Below are 18116 nucleotides of genomic sequence, written 5' to 3' on the forward strand. Positions count from 1 at the left end.
TTCATGTTAAGATCATTAAATTAATGGGAACATGGAGCGACCACCCGGGAAAACAGTGCTACCACAAGGGTTTAATGGGACGCCCTTGGCTGATTAACTAGGAAAGATGGTGGAGGTCTTCCTTACCCGAAAGGGGCAAGGGCAGTAGGGGAGTGGTCAGTGTAGGGAGGTCCTTGGGTTGATTTTGCTGCGATGGCGGTCAGACGAGGGATTCCTGCACTGGAGCTTCCTATAAACTGTAGCGGGATTTCGGAAGCTAGTGAAACTTTATAAAGGCCTCGTAGTGTTACCCTGCCTCGCCTCCTCAGTAGAGGTGTATGGGATTGGCCGTCTCTTGGCAGATGGGTAACATGACTTGTGGGTAAAGATGCGCAACCTCTGTAGAGTGTAAAACTAGTATACTAGCCGTGCTCACGGTCATGAGCGGCTCGGACCCTCACATGATTAATTTATGGAACTTAAATTTAATTTGAAATTTGCATCACATTTGGGATTATTTTACTATTACTTTTCTTTATTATTATTAAGGTTTGGTATTTACTTACACTTAGTAATTGCTAATAAAATTTTGACCAACTTATAAAAGCAATGCTCAGCTTCAGCCTCTATTTCATTGATCAGCCTTACACTTCATGAACTCCCACCTTTGGTGAGTTCATGCCACATTATTCCCCACGACTTGTTGAGTTGTGAACGTATGTGAGCTCACTCTTGCTGTCTCACACCCTCCACAGGAGAAGAACAGGTGATCGAAGAGGCGCCGCCTAACACTGAGGCATTCGACTTGATCTAGGTGGCGTTTCTCAGTTGACATTGGCGCCGACGATCCTTAGTTCGTTTTATATTTATTCTCTTACTTTGTAATAAGTCTTCCGCTATGTAATAAATACTCTGATGTTTTATGACATTTGTCTCTATACACTCTGTTATTATATATGTTGTCTTCTTGGCGCATGTATGAGATGCACCTGGCTTTGTTCCTTAAAGCCGGGTGTTACAGTTATGTTCTCAATTTGTTATCTTTACTATTGCTTATTAATGACGTGTTTGGTATAACTTTAGAGTTGAATATTAGGAGTTAGCAAGAGTCTACTAAAGAACCTAACTCCAAATTCCAGGGAGTTTATAGAGCTGTAGTATAAATTTTTGAAGTACCTCTTTTGCTGTTCCGAAAACTCTAAAAAATAACCTAAACGTGGAGTTTGGAGTTATTTAGCCGTCACTGCCAATGGTTATGAGAAACAATTTAAACTATAGAGCAGAGTTGCTCTACCAGAGTTTTACAGAGGAGCTGCTCCGAAGTGGAGCAGAGCCATACCAAACACGCCCATAGAATGACTGAGTTTGGTCACTTTCTTTCTTGTAATGTCTGCTTTTAGAACGATTGACTCAGTAGATGACTCCTATCTAAGTTATTCTCATAACAATGACCGAGGATAAAAAGATGAAATGGTTGAGTAATCATAAAATGACTGAGTTTTATTCAATTTTTTCCGATGCTTGTATTTTGTAGAATGACTGGCCCGCTAAATAATTGTTATATAAGTCATTCTTATGAATGTCTGAGTCTAAAAGATGGAATGACCGGGCCGGATAAAACTCTGAGATAAATATATTAAGTGAGATCTAGTTTTAAAGTTTCCGTCGTGACGAACACAATGGTGGAATTGGTTTTCAATTTCGACACTCGGATTAGTAGATATTATTATTTTTAAATGAAACATGAATCATGCATGAAGTCATTTTTTGAGAAAGTGGTTGGAGCGTTTATTTAGTGCAGCATTGCAACGGGCTAACGACACACAAAATATTTGACAAATGTTAGCACCCTTATGGTTATTTGTCTGTATGTTCAATGGTACATCTGGAGAAGAAGCATGAAAAGAAGCGGATGAGAGAGAATGAAATTGGGACGAATGCAAGTGCAATGTACAAAAATATATAATATGTATAACGACCAGAATGCAAAATGGTAGCATATCCCATATTATCATAAAAATAATGGACACATTGGAATCCTGAAGAAAACATAAGGGGCGTGTTAGTATTTTATTAACAGACAAATCAAATTCAATCAGTACATGCAACAAATTCAATCTCAAATGAATAAAAAGTGAAACGACATACGCACAATTTCATATAAAAAGTGAAACGAGTCAACAGTTGTTCCAGTTTCAATCAGTACATGCACGGGCACTGAAGTAAACAACTTAATCACCTTCAGGTATGAGACGACTATGCACAAAACCACTCATCAATTGTTTATAGTAACTATCATCTCCTTGTGACAAGCTTCATGGTATTATATAATATAATAAAGTGTGGCAACCTCTTGATAAGTACAGGTCAAACTCGACCATGCATTTGCCCTGCAAAGAAGGCCAGGATAGTTCTCTGTGCAGTTGTCTTACTCCAATATCTATTAGAGGTCTTCTTGGTGATTTAAGAAATGTTTCTGGAAGGGAAAAATCTTATCTGCATTGCAAAGAGCTTTAATAGTGTACTTCCACAATTTACCATGCAGTTTTGTTGTGTAAAACCCTTAAAGAAGATATAATATCAAGTACATAAATCATTTTTTCAAATTAAATATGTGTTTCTCCTTGATATTTGATCAAACCTTTTCTAAAGAAGATGATAAAAAACCAGTAAAAAAGGTATTGATTAAAAATTCATGATCATTCAAGGAAGAAAAATACAATAGAGAAAGCATGCCCAGTCATGGCAAGCAACAAAGAAATGATCAGCTCCTTTTGTCCTATTCCAATATGGGTACATGGTCGAGATAATGTTGGTGTGGGTTTTAACAAAGATGGACAATGGCTCAATTGTATTTGAGCCAGGTACATAAAGGTTATGCTCTAGTTGTCGAGAGCTATATGTAAGATTGAATAAATGGGCTCTATTTGGATCTCTCACAACAAAATTCTGGTTTGTCTCCATCAATTTCATAAACCATCCCTCAGACACATAAATACCTTTCAACTCTGGGGAATGGAAAATAGGGTTTTCTCCATCATGATATATGAAAACCTTAAGAAGTCTCTCCATAAGTTCATAACTCCTGAAAGCATGAGTCGAAAAAATTTAATAAATCAACCACTGAAATGAAACAACCAATTCACATCAGAGTTCAACACATAACAACAGTATGATAAGTTAGAAAACACAGTATGTCATATTAGGAACATAAGTTATCATTGTAGCTTCCTTTTTATTAGGAACTGCTCACATGCTACTGATCATCCAATGTCATCCAAAATTAGTTCTTTTTTTCGAAGAGAACGATAAACAAGAATGTTGTTAAACACATGATTATGCACTTCTTTTTTTTGGAAAAGAATCATGTAACATACCAATCGAAAGAGAGACAATATGAAGCCTAACCAATTCCTTACCTTTTAAAAATGGACACATTCTGGAACAAGGGTGCATAAAGATCAAGGTCGTCTAAGATCAATGGTGCATTAGTGATCTCTTTCTTTGCATATATAAGTTCTTCATCAGCTATCGTTGACCAAAGAGGCACCTGCTAAATTATCAAGGTAAGAGGAGTGTTATTACCATTTTGACTCCTAAATCCTAATAATAAGCATTGAAACCACATCCTAAAAGATGTGAAGCATCAACCTCTGGCATTAAGACATATTTGGTATCCATGACATATTCTCCATTGACATCAGAGCTCATTGTAGGCAAACAACTATAAATGTAGGCTTCACGGGTAAGGAGGTTATAAAAATAAATATGTAAGTTGCTACAGGGAAATTTCACCCATGTTTAGTTAGATATGTACCTCTTATTTGAGAAAAGGAGCTGATTCTTTTGGTGGATTTATCTGAAGTGTCATTAGAAGTATTGAGAAAACACGATTTCCTAACTGCATTAAGTTGAAACAAACATGGCATGCAAAAAAGAAATAGATATAGTGATATGTCAACTTTTCTAATATATCATCGAACTCATAAATTATAGACATATAATTATAAACATCATCGGGGAGCCAAAACGAGAGTGACAAAATAACAAATTTCTCCCTCCGGGCAGAGCAGAACGTCGCTGTGGCCCACCTACACGCTCGCCCGTGGTGGCCTACCCGCACGCGAACCTGGCGGCGACGTTGAAGGCCGCCCACGCGTGCGTGCGCTGGCTCGACAGTGGCTTAGCTGGGCCGACGCGGCCGCCCGCCCGCTCTCGCCTAGCAGCAGTGCAGCGGCCCACCCGCGCGCGCTTGCCGACCATGGTGCGATCGTTTTCTCGTCCGGTGGCGACGCAGCAGCATACGCGGTGGCTCAGCTGGCCCAACGTGACAGCCTGCCTGCGCGATCGCCTGCTCACCCGGTGGCGTGCTCTTGATGTCGGTGTCGCGACAGTGGCACAGCTCCCTGGCGGGGCTCCACTGCGGCGCATCCAGTCATGTTGTGTTCCACGTTGCCGGTGAGCAGATGCATGTTGCCTCGTGGGGAGGATAGAGTTAGAAGAAGCTTGAGGATAGGGGTAGAAGATGACAAGCGGGATTCACATGTCCGGCCTGATTTGACGCGTTGTAATGATGTATCTTCGAAACAACAAACCTGTAATGACATTGATCTACTTAACCCGATAGACAAAACCTCTACTTTCTTAGGAGAGATCAATGAAACACTACTGACTACTCACTTAGCCCCCCTCCAAAAAAAACTTGTCTATCTAAAACTCAAACTTTATTTCACAAAATTGTCATTGGATTCCTTGGAAAAAAGCAAGGAAACCCACATATATCAACTCAACTGCGCATTCCTTCTAATCCTCTATTTATTTTATTAAGTTGTATGCACAGGTTAACCGAGTCAAATGTCAATACCCATATAACAATGAGATGCCAAATAAATATATAACCACGAGAAGTCAAATAACTATACTATAGGTGCCATGACCATTTGATTTCGTAATAATTTGTTGGAAACTTTATACGACGATGACTTTATGGATGGAATGAATATTCTTTTAAGAAACAGGGTCCCCACTAAACATGTCCCTCTCATATCTGAATAGTAAACAGTGCTTTAATAAACTCTGACCAAGATACAGTAAGGGTGGGGGAATGGTTCGAGTGTGAGTCAGAGTCCCGAACCTAACAAACTATAAAGCAGCAGTTTGCCAGCAAAGAAGGCCCTGTGATTTCCAATATGAACTGTATTATATGAGTTCACTAATACAGGAAAAAAAAAGAGAGTCAAACATGCTGCCGGCAAGATTATGAGAAACTGAGTTGCGAAGAAAGATTCTGTTTCTGAGATTCACATTCACACGATACTTTAACATGTTTCTAATCTGAAAATAAATATGTACATAATCGACCAACCTGCAATTTACAGCATCAACGTTCGAATCCTTGGAATGAACTGGAGTGGAGCTAAAGATTGCCAACCCAGTTGCTAGAAACCGGCGGCACCTGATGATGACGGAATTCCAGTGGAGCTAAGCTTGCCGGCCCAGTTGCTAGAAACTGGCGGCGGCGTGGCTGTGGCACTCGTGAGAAGGGTCAGGAACCGGTAGCCGTGTCGCCGGCGGAACCGGACGACGAGGAGGGTTCGTCCATGGCCGCCTCGCACTTGCGGCAGCGCTTAGGCTGGGGCGGGCGCTTACTGGCGGCGTCGCCGACGACGAGGACGCGGCGGCACGAGGGACAGGAGGAGTGGGCGGCGAGCCAGGTGTCGATGCAGGCGACGTGGAAGGCGTGGCCGCACTGCGGCAGCACGCGGACCTCCTCCCGTGGCGCGAACTCCGAGAGGCAGATGGCGCACTCCGCCAGGACCTCCGCCGCCCCGTCCCCGGCCCGGGCCGCCACGGCGTCCTCGTACGCGAGGCTCGGCAGCGCCCTGAGCGCCTTCTTCCTGAGCCCCCTCCTGGCGGCGGCGGGCGCGGCGCGGGAGCGCGCGCACCGGGCCACGGAGGCCAGCCCCACGACGCAGATGAGCGCGCATAGGAGCGCGGCGAGGATGACCACCACGTCGGAGTCGACGGCCAGCGGGCTCGGCGGGTCGGCCGCGGGGAGCGTCGGGTACTGCACGGAGTTGGTCTGCAGGAGCCGCCGCGCCGGCGACGCCATTTGCCGGGCCAAGGCGGACGTGCGGTGCGGATGGGGGCGGGGGCAGACTGGAGCTCGGTCGTGCCGTGCCGTGCCGTGCCTCGCGCGTAGTGGCAGTGGTGGTGCCGATGGTGGTTAAATGGGAGAGGACGAGAGAAGGCTCTGGTCTGGGATGCAGCCGGCTGGCTTGGCCTGTCGTTGGCAGTTGGGAACTTGGGAGACTGCTCGTGTCCACGTGATATGGCGCCAAGGCAAAGCGGGCATGCGTCACGCGTCCCCCCACCGCGCAACCAGCCAGCCCTTGCCCCGCCACGACAACGGGGGCCAAGGCCGTGTGGGCGTGTGGCCCATGACTGCGCGCACGCGACGTCACGCCACGCCACGCCTGGGGCTGAGGACCTCGCGCGGGCGCGGGCGCGGCAGCCAGCTGCGACTGCAGTTGATAAGCCGCATCCACGGAACAGCGTTGGTTTGCCATCATGCCGCGTTGGTTCGTTCGCCTCGCGTGCGGCGTCTGCCCGGTCCCAGGCCGTGGGCCGCAGGCCGCAGTGGTGGCCTTGCTGTTGTTGTGCCCATCAATCAATCAATCGATCGATGAACGGAACACGATGCCTCCCATCATCGCATCGTCGTACGTACGTAGTACTGCTAGAATCGGAACAAGCTGGGAGTGAGTGATGCAGGTAAAAAAAAAACAAACTCGTTGCACTGGGAAGAACAACGGGAGAGGAAGAAATGGCCTCGGAAACGCCGTTGGGTTTGGGGCCGATGGCAGAGGAGAAACGTCTCCAAGGGAAGCAAAGGGTGGTCCGTGGTCGTTGGCTTCGCACCTTGCACGTCACTTCTCTGCCGGATGGAACTGATTTTTTTCCCCCGGACTGGCAGAGTGAAAGCCCCAGAGAGGAGCCAGATCTTCATTAGGGCTAGGCGGCTACCATTGCCGTGTAAGTGTAATCGTGGAGGCGTGGTGCATGATCGAAGTTGGGAGCATCCCGTAACCTGCACTGCTTTTTTTTTCTTCTTCTCGGCTAACAGTGATCGTCTCCAGGACTCGATCACTGATGGACAGGCACTACTTGCCTAATCCTTTGCCGACTTTCCTCAAAGCCATTCATGGGACGAATGATTATGCTACGCAAGGTACAGATGCTGGTGCAGCAGTAAATGCATAGGATCATGTCCTGTGGGAGACATGATTTGGGGGGGGGGGGGGGGGGGGGGGGACCCGCATGGGTTGGATAGGAATTCATATGCAAATCAGACAAATAAAAACATATAGATTTTGTGGGAACATGTGTTTGTATGAACTATAGAGAGAAAAAAAAAACACGGAAACAAGAAACAATGAGGTCGGAATTTAACCAAAGATACAAAGCACGCCATGGTTACTGTACAAACCAAAACACGCTAGAGTAGCTCAATCATAGTGGACGCCTAAAACGAAAACCTAGTCCCTTCACTTATTGGAAAAGCAAAGGACAGGTCTCAAAAAAAAAGTGAAGGAAAGCAAGTGTTATTCTCTTCACCAAATTAATATCCCCCACATCACAGGGTTTCTGTGTAGGTCACGAAAAGAGAAGCAACAAACCACTTATCGTTGCTCTTTACATGTGGTCCCAAAGGATCGTGGGTGCAAGCAGTTTGATCACCCCGAAAAGGCCAACCATGTTCAGTCTCAAACATGTGAGGCAAAGCAAAGCACACCTTTAGCATCACAAGACTTGCTGGGCTTCACAAAGTATTCCTCACTATCTTAGCAGTAGTTACGTGTGCAGATGCACCACTAAACAGGGTATCTAAAGCAATTCCCAGCTAAAACTTTTCAAACAAATGGATTCACACATTCAGTCCAAAAGATGACGGTTCCTGTGATATTGATATTAAATGCAAAAATTTAGTCAGCTCCAGAATTACACTGATTATCATGTTACAAGGTCATTGCAACTTCCAGGTCTCTCAACTGGGAAACTAGATGGTTACCGACACAATCTCAGAGTAGTAGATTTCAATATTGGGGTAAACCCTAAACCAAACAAAGGCAGTCTAATCGCTAAAGATGTATCACGCCACAGCAGCACTCATTTGCTCAAATCTCACTAATGTACTCTAAAAGAGATTCAACCTCCTGCCTCAGGGCAGCAATTTTCTGCTGCTGCAAAGCAATCCTGTTCTCTACATCTTGCCCGCGCAGCTTCTTCTCAAAGCTGTCGACAACGGTGGAATGCCTTGTCATGAGCTTCTCCTGCATCTCTCTCTCCTTTACGATCAAGTCCTCTACCTGCATCACCCCAAACCACAGTAACCAAAATGGAATATTTGCAATTAATGTAAGTGCAGAAAAGTAGTTCTGCACGTCTCTCCATTTGTGTTCTTCATATGCCTGACATGAGATAGTGTTTGGACAATAACAATAATAGCTAACCTTTGGCAATATCTGATAAGACTGGGGAGATGACTGTAGAGTCGCCAACAGTGGCTTCAGATCTTTCGATAGCTCCTTAAACTGCGTGTCAGCAGCTTTACGAGCTGCCTTGCAAGACTGAATGTCTCCTGTCCTAGACAAATCCCGCAATGAGGCCTCCAGTTTATCATGAACTGCTAAGCATTGCTCAAAGATACCCTGGATTTTCTGAACAGTTGCTTGCACCTGTACCACAAACAATAAAATAGCCAGAAAAACATTAGCACTGCAGAAAATAACAGGCAGTTGCCACAATACCAAAATAACGCTTGTACTGCAGTAACTCAAGGCTAGTTTTTCAAAGCTCAAGCCAAACATGGCTTCCTTAGCAAGGCATGCTTACTCTAAAATTAATTCATAGTACAATGAGTTGCAATGGTTAACTTTAGCCTTCACTTATGCAAATTCTCTCGTTATTTTTTAACCACACTCTGCATCATGAGCTCCAATGCAGCACTCAAAACACTCAGTGTCCTTAGAATAGAAAGAATCATTATTTCAGGACATCCAAGGTCTTCCTATTTAGAATGACCTTCCATAAGTAATTTCAGCCACAATTGTCATATAAAGCAACAAATGAAAAATGATTCGCCAGTTCTACATCCGCAGATCTTTACTCCTGCCAATGAATATCTTTTTACAACCCTGTGTAATTTGGTGCCGAAACTAATCATTAGTAGTATATATGTCCAGGGACCCAGAGTTAATGTGACACATCATATCATATAAGATAATATAATAGTAAAAGATACAAAAAGGGAAATATGTGCAGGCTTATAAATCAGTTTTCAGCAAGCCCATTGATTCATGATGTGTGTGTATGTATTCAAGTAATCGTGTACCTCATCCCATTGCAGCTTGGCCAAGTAGGAAGGAGAGCTCTTGGATATTGACATATCAGTACGCATGTAAACAATACAGGCCACAAACAGGAGGAAGAAACCAGTAATCAGCATCAACGGCTCTCTGAGCAAGGATATGTTGTTGAATCTGTAGTAAACCTGCATATTGCAAATGATTCATCAAATAAGTTTGCTCCAGTTGGTATGTATCTATAAACAAACCTGCATATTGCAAATGATTCATCAAATAAGTTTTCTCCAGTTGGTATCTATCTATAAACAAACAATTTAACTCACTAGAAGTAGCTCAAGTAAGCATTTCATACTGCAGCTTTTAGTGCTGTTATGTGTGTTGGGAACCAATACTTCATCAACTGATTATTTGGTCCGACCAACAATAGAAGCACAAGTTACCCTTTTCATAAAACCGTTATCCAAACAAATTACCCAAAAATGAATCTGGCGACAAACCTGGAAATACAAATTATGCTCTGGAATAACATCAGGTTTCTCCAAGACAACAACTGGTCTTCCGACAATGTCAAGGTGTGAATACTTAACCTGCACCAAGAATTACTGCTTTTAGAAACAATGATTATGATAACTGTTTAGCTCACAACACCATACAGTGAGAAATGACCTCTTGCTGCTGCTGTGTTGGAAAGGGAGCTGAAACTTCGATATCCTTTGACCCTTCAGGTAGAACAACCTGTTCAACAACAAAGATACTCATACAAGGGGCAAAGACAACTGACGCAAAGGCATGGAATATGGAAATTTAATAGTACATAATACCCTGTCATTATTCTTGCTATCCACATTCCTATGATCACGACACAAATAAAGATGGCAGTTTATAATGAATACCAAACACAATGGCCACAAATCTGCAAAGTATGCCATGTAGCCTTAAACAAACGAAATATAATTTATTCGTTTGATGCACATTCACACGTACCTTTACGATAAGCTTTTCAATGAGAATTTCCTCCAATGGAGAACCAAATGTGATATTGAGAAATCTCTTTCCATCAGAATAGAAAACAAAGTCTTCAAGTGGTAAACCATAACCAACAGTGAAGGTTGTTTGCCACCCACCAAACAATGGAAACCTTGGTTCTATTTCCAGTTGGGTCTGAAATAGAATAAGAAACCTTGATCTTTGAAACTATTTTGAAACTGGTGTTGAAACCTCGACGGCTAACAAGATTACCTTCATAGAATCACTCCACAAATGTGATGTGGAAATATTACCAATCTCATCTCGGTAATAAATAGAGTGTGCCCTTGGAGGCAGTTTTGCAATAAGATGTCTAAAAGATGAAACACCCCTTACGTAAGGTCTAGATTGATAATCAATCCTGCAAAAGAGGCAAATAATTAGTTACTTCTGAACATTACTTATATCTCCAGTTAGAAGTTTAGCTACTTAAAAATTGCAAGCAAAACTCAGAGGAGAATAACCTGGAAAATTCACCCTTGAGTCTGGCACCACCATGAGCAATGTTGTAGTGTTCCGTAATCTGTACATTTCCCCAGTGAGATATCTCAATCTCCCTTATAACTTCCTTTGCAACTGCAAAAGGATTGTTGTTCTCAAAATGCACAATCACAGGTAAGTAGGAGAACGGGGGAAGGTCATGAAATGGTCCATATTTCAGTTCTGAATCCACAAGTTTTGCGTTTGGATGCCTTGTGTATGATTCAACCCTTCCACCAGGCAATCTGATAGCAAGTGTCTGAGCCTTAACAGGGTAAGGTGACAGATAGTGAGCACTATCCTGATAGACAACAAGTTGTGCTTCGGCTTGAGTGATTTCTTCTGGGAATGGTTGAAGAGAGTGTGTGAACACAGTCAGAACATCCAAGTACAGAGTCTTTCCTTTTTCCAAAGGTTTGGGCAACAATGCTGAAAAGAATGTCAGCTCCGGGGGAGCTCCAGAAGGTTGAACAACTTCAATTGGCAGAACAGTACTTTGACCCTTCACTTTCCCTTCACTGCCGAATGCTCTAATAGCTGCCAAGTTCTTGGCTTGAATATTGGGAAAAGGCAGTAAAACTTGAGAGACAGGGTCTGGTCCAACATTTTCAGCCTAGGCAAGTTGGGAACCATGTAACTTTTAGAGAAACGAAACAAGAACATATTCCACCTAGAAAAGAGCACTTGCAAGAGAGATATTATTCTATAACAAAAACAGAAAAGATCCAAAGAATGTTAAGAATTTCAAGGCTGATACATATACTGCAAGGCATAAACATGATCAAAATATGGAAATATAGATGCCTTAAGAATAGATGTCTATACATAAAACAGAACTCAACAAGCATATCTATAAACTGGTTTAGAAAGCATATGGCTAATTCGTGGAGACAGAGAATTGGGTACATCGAAATTGACAGTAGAAATTTCAGCAGAGGTGACTGGTGAATAGTTGCTGACATTGCAACTGGGTTTCCGGACTGATAGTAAGCAGTGTTGATACAGTGAAAGTGAAACAGGCCGACCCGCTTCATTATGTATGTCAGATGCCAAAAAAAATGAGTTCACAAGCATCATCCACTATAACTATTAACTAGCTCCAAAAATGCTGACCAGGTTTCCCGGGGCAGATAGTTAGGCATGTTTAATTTTTTAGCAGCAAATTGACACCGGTGAATAGACCAGTAGCCATGAATTTATTAGGATAATTCACTCTATGAAACTGCTAGCTTCATCGATACATGGCAGCGTTCTAATCAAGCTGACAAGGCAACAGTGTCATTTCAGACTAGTACGAGACGCATAGTTGGGCAGGCAGGAACGATTCATGAAAACAAGGGAGTGGCGAAGCCAAGCATCAAAACCTTGAGGGAAGCGAGGACGCGAACGATATGCGAGGTCAGATCAACCTGCGAGGAGAGAAAGGGGAAAACAGACACAGTTAGATCCGAGAGCGCTGAGTCGAGAGAGAGGTGGGAGATGAGCTCCGGAGATCTGGACAACGAGGACTGTACTGACCCTCCGATCTGCCTTGGAGATGACGAGATCGGCGCTCGCGGCGGAGGCGAGGACGCCAGCGAGGACGAGGAGGAGGAGCGCGGCGGCGGGGCGGATTGGCGGCGGCGGAGTCGCCATCTTCCCTCGGCCAGATCGCATCGGGGAGCTGGCTTCGCGGCGATGTGAAGAGAGAAGTTGGGCTCTAAACCCTCGGGGCCGTCCGTGCGTGTGCGCTGCGCTGCGATTCTGCCAAGGCTGAAGAGGAGCCCCAGCGGGTAGGGCCGGGCATTCGGTTTTTTTCTAAACTTCGGTTTGGTTTTTCGGTTTTAATAAACTCCGGTTTTTCAAACATTAGAAACCGATCGGTTTTATAGAAAATGAAAAACCGAAAAGTTCGGTTTCGGTTTTTTACTTCGATTTTTCGGTAAAAACCGAATACCAAACTTATAATCAAGACAATACATACAACAAGTTTACATGATAGATTACACATAATTTTAAAAAGTAAAAATTATATAGGTACAAATATTTAGATATACATCATACATCAATACAAATAAGTGAATAACAATTTAATTGTATCACACATTTAGTTCACATAATTGAATAGTCAAATTTGAGAATTGATAAAGTTTGGTATTCGGTTTTTTCGGTTCGGTATACGGTGAAAACCGATTACGATACCGAAAACCGAACTTCTTAGATATAAAAACCGAAACCGAACCGAACTACCAAAAAAACCGAAATTTCGGTTCGGTTCGGTTCGGTTTTCGGTTTATGGTAAAAATGTGCCCACCCCTACCCAGCGGGCGGACGGGTCAGTCATTTCTGGTGTTTGTCCGTTTTGGTGTAGTGGTGGATAACGAGCGCTCGGCTCGTCCGAGTTCTAGCTGGCTCGTTAAGCTAACGAGCCAGCTCGGCTCGGCTCGTTAAGGTAACGAGCCACAGAGTCAGCTCGGCTCGATTTATTTATGAGCTCAAGCTGGCTCGTTTAGCTCGCGAGCCAGAGCAGAAAAAAATAAAATATACATAATAATTTTTTAGTTAATTTTAAACTAATTTAACGATAGAAAATAGTAATTATACGCATAGTTTCACAAACCATGTCAATATAACACCAAATTAGCATAATTCATCACTCATTAATTCACAATTCACATACATGTTCATCAGTTTAACCCATAATTATATTTGCATAGACCAAATTAACACATAGACATAGTTCATTAATCATTAGTTTAATTAATAGGTCATAGACATCTCACATATATATAACATGTTCATCAATTATTCTGTAAATGATATGCATATAGTTTCGTTTTGCTGGAATATGGTAGCTCGTTTAGGTCACGAGCTGGCTCGTTAACGAATCGAGCTGGCTCGTTAACAAACCGAGCTAGGATGTCAACTCAGCTCGTGAAAAAATTCAAACGAGCCGATCTAGGGATGGCAGTGGGGCGGGTTCGGGGCGGGTCCCCGCGGTTTTTGGACCCGATGGGCGCGGGTGCGGGGTTGATTTTTCCTCCGCGGGTCTACGGGTTCGGGGACCCGAACTATAACGGGTGCGGGGCGGGTTTTTTATCCCACCCGCGGGTGCTCCACGGGCCTCCGAAAAACAGCCCACACGGCCACATTACAGCCCAGCCCACATAAACAACCTAGGAATCTAAAATCCCTCTTCCATTCCACTTCTCTCTTGCCCGTGACCGCCGCTCACGCTCTCATTTCTGCGCCGCCGCTCACGCTCTCATTTCTGCGCCGCCGCTCACGCTCTCTTCCATTTCTGTGTCGCGCCGTCGCCGCTCACGCTCTCTTTGCTGCGCTGCGCCGCCGCCATTCCATCCCTGCCTTCCATCACTGCGCTGCGCCGCCGCTCTCTTCGCTGCTCTCTTCGCTGCTCGCTAACCTAGGAAGAACTATTCCGTCGCAAACCTAGGAAGAACTATTTCGCTCAGCGCTGCCGCTCTCTTCGCTGCTCGCTAAGACGCTGTCCGTAACCACCACTGCGCCACTCTCCGCCGGTCTGAGCTCCATCGCTTGGCCGCTGCAGGTAGCTTCATCTCTTGGCCGCTGTAGGTTGCTGCAGGTTAATGGTACACAGTTATACAATTTATACAATTTGTAGCATTCTTTTATTGCTGCAGGTTATTGAATTCATCTAACTACATTTATACAATTTGTAGCATTCTTTTGTTGCGCTGTTAATGGTACACAGTTGAACTGAATAGTATTCTTTTGTTGCATTCTTTTAAGGGCGATTGAGTAAACGTTAATGTCGACTCCGGGCACTAGTGGAACTGCTGGTGAATCTCAAGATGTAGCTGCTGCTGCATCTAGAACAGTTGAAGCATCTCAAGTGGAAGCAACAGCAGTCGCAGTGGCTTCTCGTCGTTTAACACGTGCACGTGCTGCTGCTGCTGCTGCTGCACTAGCATCTGCACCCCCATCCGATTCTGGTGCTGCAGGTACAGAAGATACAATAGAAATTGAGGATGATGTTACTATTGGTAGTAAGAGAAAGCCAAAATTAAAATCATGGGTTTGGGAAGAGTTTGACAGACTTCAAATAAATGGGATTTGGAAGGCAAAGTGCAAATGGTGTAAGAAATATTTAGGAGGGGAAACAAGAAATGGTACAAGTCATTTAAGTGGTCACCTTGAGATTTGCCCGGATAGATCTGTTAGAAAAGGGTTAAAACAATCATCTCTTAAACTGACTGCAAATCCACATGATGGGATAGTAACTTTAGAGAAATACACATTTGATCAAGATGTTGCTAGAAAAGAGCTTGCATTAATGATTATTGTCCATGAGTATCCTTTGGCTATGGTAGACCATGTTGGATTTCGCAAGTTTTGTGCTACACTGCAACCATTATTCAAAGTAGTCTCTAGAAACACAATTCGAAAGGACATACTTGATATGTATGAGGTGCAAAAGAAATCTATGGTGAAGTATTTCAGAAGTTTAAGTTCTCGTGTTGCTGTTACTACGGACATGTGGACTGCAAACCATCAAAGAAAAGGTTATATGGCAGTGACAGCTCATTTTTTGGATGATGACTGGAAACTAAGAAGTTTCCTTATTAGGTAATAACCAAGCATTTGAGCTTTATGCTATTGATGATAACAATCTTGCAACTACCTTGATGATAACTTATGGCTTGTTAATTTTGCAGGTTTATATATGTCCCAGCTCCACACACAGCAGATGTTATCACTGATGTTCTCCATGAGGTTCTTTTGGATTGGCGTATTGAAAGAAATCTATCCACAATCACGCTTGACAACTGTAGCACTAATGATAGCCTCATGAGAAATATGATAGGCACAAGTAATGAGGATCTCACAAGGACTATGACTGCAATTGAAGGCAAGTTGCCACTTTCCTCTTGTATGTTGCATGGTAAATTAGTACACATGCGATGTGCTTGCCATATTCTAAATTTGATTGTGAAAGATGGGATGAGTGTAATGGAGTTAGGAATGGATAGTATTCGTGAAAGTGTTGCATTTTGGTCAGCCACACCTAAAAGGCATGAAAAGTTTGAGAAAATGGTAATTCAAATGAAAGGAAAATATGAAAAAAGAATAGCTCTAGACTGTAAGACTAGATGGAACTCCACTTATGTGATGCTTAGCACTGCATTATTGTACCAAGATGTTTTTGAACGCCTTGCTGCACGTGCCCCATCTGCTCCAACACCAGAAGACTGGAAGTTTGCTAAAGAACTCTGTGAAAAACTTAAGATGTTTTATGATGTAACTAATCTACTATCAGGCACTAGCTATGTCACAGCAAACCTTTTCTTTCCCAAGATCACCAATATTTATTTGGCTATTAGAAAGTGGCAAGTTAGTGATAACTCTGAAGTGGAAGAAATGTCTACTAGAATGAAAGAGAAGTTCAATAAATACTGGTCAGATGTACATGGTTTGATGGCTGTTGCTGCTGTCTTGGATCCTAGATATAAATTACACTTGTTGAATGCTCTCTTCCTTAAAATTCATGGGTCTGAAAGTATAGCTATAGAGGCAGTCAACAAAGTAAAAGATTTGATGTACACCTTAGTTTCAGAATACCAGGATTCTATGGAGGATAGTGCCACAACAGATGGTGCTCAAACTAGGATAAGTGGTGCTTCTACTTTGGTAGGAGATGAAGATTGGATTGACACTTTTGATGATTATATGTCAAAGCAACCATCTATGACCTCCACATATGTGCGGACAGAGTTAGATTTGTACTTAGAGGAGCCACTACTGCCTAGGACTCAAGATCTAGATATAATTCAATGGTGGCAGCATGCAGGGATAAAATATCCAACTTTGCGCAAGATTGCACAAGATGTTCTTGCTATTCCTGTGACAACAGTGGCATCAGAGTCAGTGTTTAGTACTGGAGGGAGGATCATTAGTCCACATCGCAGTAGGCTTGCACCTTCAATGATAGAAGCTCTTATGTGTATGCAAGCTTGGTCTCGCTCAGATATATTAGGTAATTGATCTAATATATAACTATTTCATTATTTTATACATTTCTTGCAATGTTGTGTCACTAAGATGTGATCAAATTTGGATTATAGGATCTCAATCCACCTTTGTTGGTGCAATGATGACTTGGCTTGAAGAGAACGATGAAGACATGGTACGAGTTTTCATTTTGTGATCAATACAAATTTATTATGGACTATAATTGATACAACCTTTTAACTATTGTAATATTGCTCTATGTATGTTCACTCTATTCTTAGGATGAACCTGAGTCAACAATTGTGGACTGAATTAAGTTTCCAACAAATCAAGTGATGGAGATGTTGCTATCCAGCACTACAGCAGATGCTTTTTTGGACTATAATATGTTGGTTGTGACATTTTGGACAGTTGTTTTAATGGCACACTTTATGTTGGACTGCTGCAGTGCTTTTTGTAATGTGCTAAATATCTGGATGTGAAGCTACATTAGACTGTTATATGTAATGTGCTGTTTGGAATGTGTTGGACTGCTACTTGTAAGGTGCTGCACTTTATGTAATGTGTTGGACTGCTATTTGGACCTATAATATGTTCTAGTATGTTGTGTTGGACTGTTATTTCTAATATGTTGTGTGCCTGTGTTGGACTGTTGTGTGTTGTTTACAAAGACACTCACATGTCTTGTAAAAGCAGACACCGATTGAGTGATTGTAGTTATATGTCATTAACTCATTATATATTGATAAATAGCAGTCTGTGCTCTGATGTTTGTATTTTTGAATGCGTTGGACGGCTATTTGTGTCTGCATAACTCGATTAACGGGTCCCCGACGGTTTTCGGGTCCCCATCGGGTTCGGGTGCGGGGGCGGATTTTCCCCCACCACGGAGTTCGGGTCCGGGTCGGGTTTTTGGTTCGGGTCTCGGGTTCGGGTCCGCTGAAGCTACACCCGCCCCGAACCCGCCCCGTTGCCATCCCTAAGCCGATCCGAGCCGAGCTGAGCTGACTATGAACCGAGTGAGCCAGCGAGCCACCAGCATTTCGTCCAGCCCTATTTGAGTGCGATCTGAAATGTTTCTGTAGTCTTTGCGTCACGAATTCAGCATCTGAGCAAGTTTTTTAATAGGTTTTGCCAGACGGTTAATTCGTATGATAAAATATAGAAGTGTAGTGTTATTTCGATAAGTCGATGTGTCCTAGTCTGTCTATATTAGGTCTGGTTTAGTTGCATTGGAATGTTGCCTTGGAATTGAAGAGGAATGAGTGAGTTTAAATATCTTTAGATCTTGTT

The 18116-nt window shown here is 43.2% G+C and overlaps 2 protein-coding genes across 3 annotated transcripts; both read right to left on the reverse strand.

Moving 5' to 3' along the window:
- Positions 1–5248: 5248 nt before the first annotated feature.
- On the reverse strand, positions 5249–6171 carry LOC100192077 (putative RING zinc finger domain superfamily protein). The gene has a single exon (NM_001137500.1). The coding sequence runs from the start codon at positions 6089–6091 to the stop codon at positions 5525–5527; it is 567 nt and encodes a 188-aa protein (NP_001130972.1). The 5' UTR covers positions 6092–6171; the 3' UTR covers positions 5249–5524.
- Positions 6172–7913: 1742 nt separating this feature from the next.
- On the reverse strand, positions 7914–12593 carry LOC100285254 (dolichyl-diphosphooligosaccharide--protein glycosyltransferase 67 kDa subunit). Of its 2 annotated transcripts, NR_182192.1 has the most exons (11): positions 12372–12593; positions 12218–12262; positions 10838–11466; positions 10587–10734; positions 10332–10508; positions 10169–10260; positions 10014–10082; positions 9845–9934; positions 9374–9532; positions 8493–8717; positions 7914–8348 (listed from the first exon to the last, which is right to left on the reverse strand). NR_182192.1 is itself a non-coding variant. In NM_001158148.2 (10 exons), exons 1-10 carry the CDS (start codon positions 12507–12509, stop codon positions 8157–8159), a joined length of 1872 nt encoding a protein of 623 aa, NP_001151620.1. In that variant the 5' UTR covers positions 12510–12593; the 3' UTR covers positions 7914–8156. The 2 variants fall into 2 exon arrangements, 1 of the variants encoding a protein (NP_001151620.1); NM_001158148.2 differs by lacking the exon at positions 10169–10260.
- Positions 12594–18116: the final 5523 nt, after the last annotated feature.

Source organism: Zea mays, chromosome 1, assembly GCF_902167145.1.
Source record: "Zea mays cultivar B73 chromosome 1, Zm-B73-REFERENCE-NAM-5.0, whole genome shotgun sequence".
NCBI lineage: Eukaryota > Viridiplantae > Streptophyta > Magnoliopsida > Poales > Poaceae > Zea > Zea mays.

Coding starts and splice junctions, on each gene's coding strand:
- LOC100192077 (NM_001137500.1), bottom strand. CDS start 6,091: ATGGCGTCGCCGGCGCGGCGGCTCCTGCAGACCAACTCCGTGCAGTAC.
- LOC100285254 (NM_001158148.2), bottom strand. CDS start 12,509: ATGCGATCTGGCCGAGGGAAGATGGCGACTCCGCCGCCGCCAATCCGC. Junction 12,263..12,371: donor TCTCCAAGGCAGATCGGAGG/GTCAGTACAGTC, acceptor CTCTCCTCGCAG/GTTGATCTGACCTCGCATAT. Junction 8,349..8,492: donor CTTATCAGATATTGCCAAAG/GTTAGCTATTAT, acceptor GGGGTGATGCAG/GTAGAGGACTTGATCGTAAA.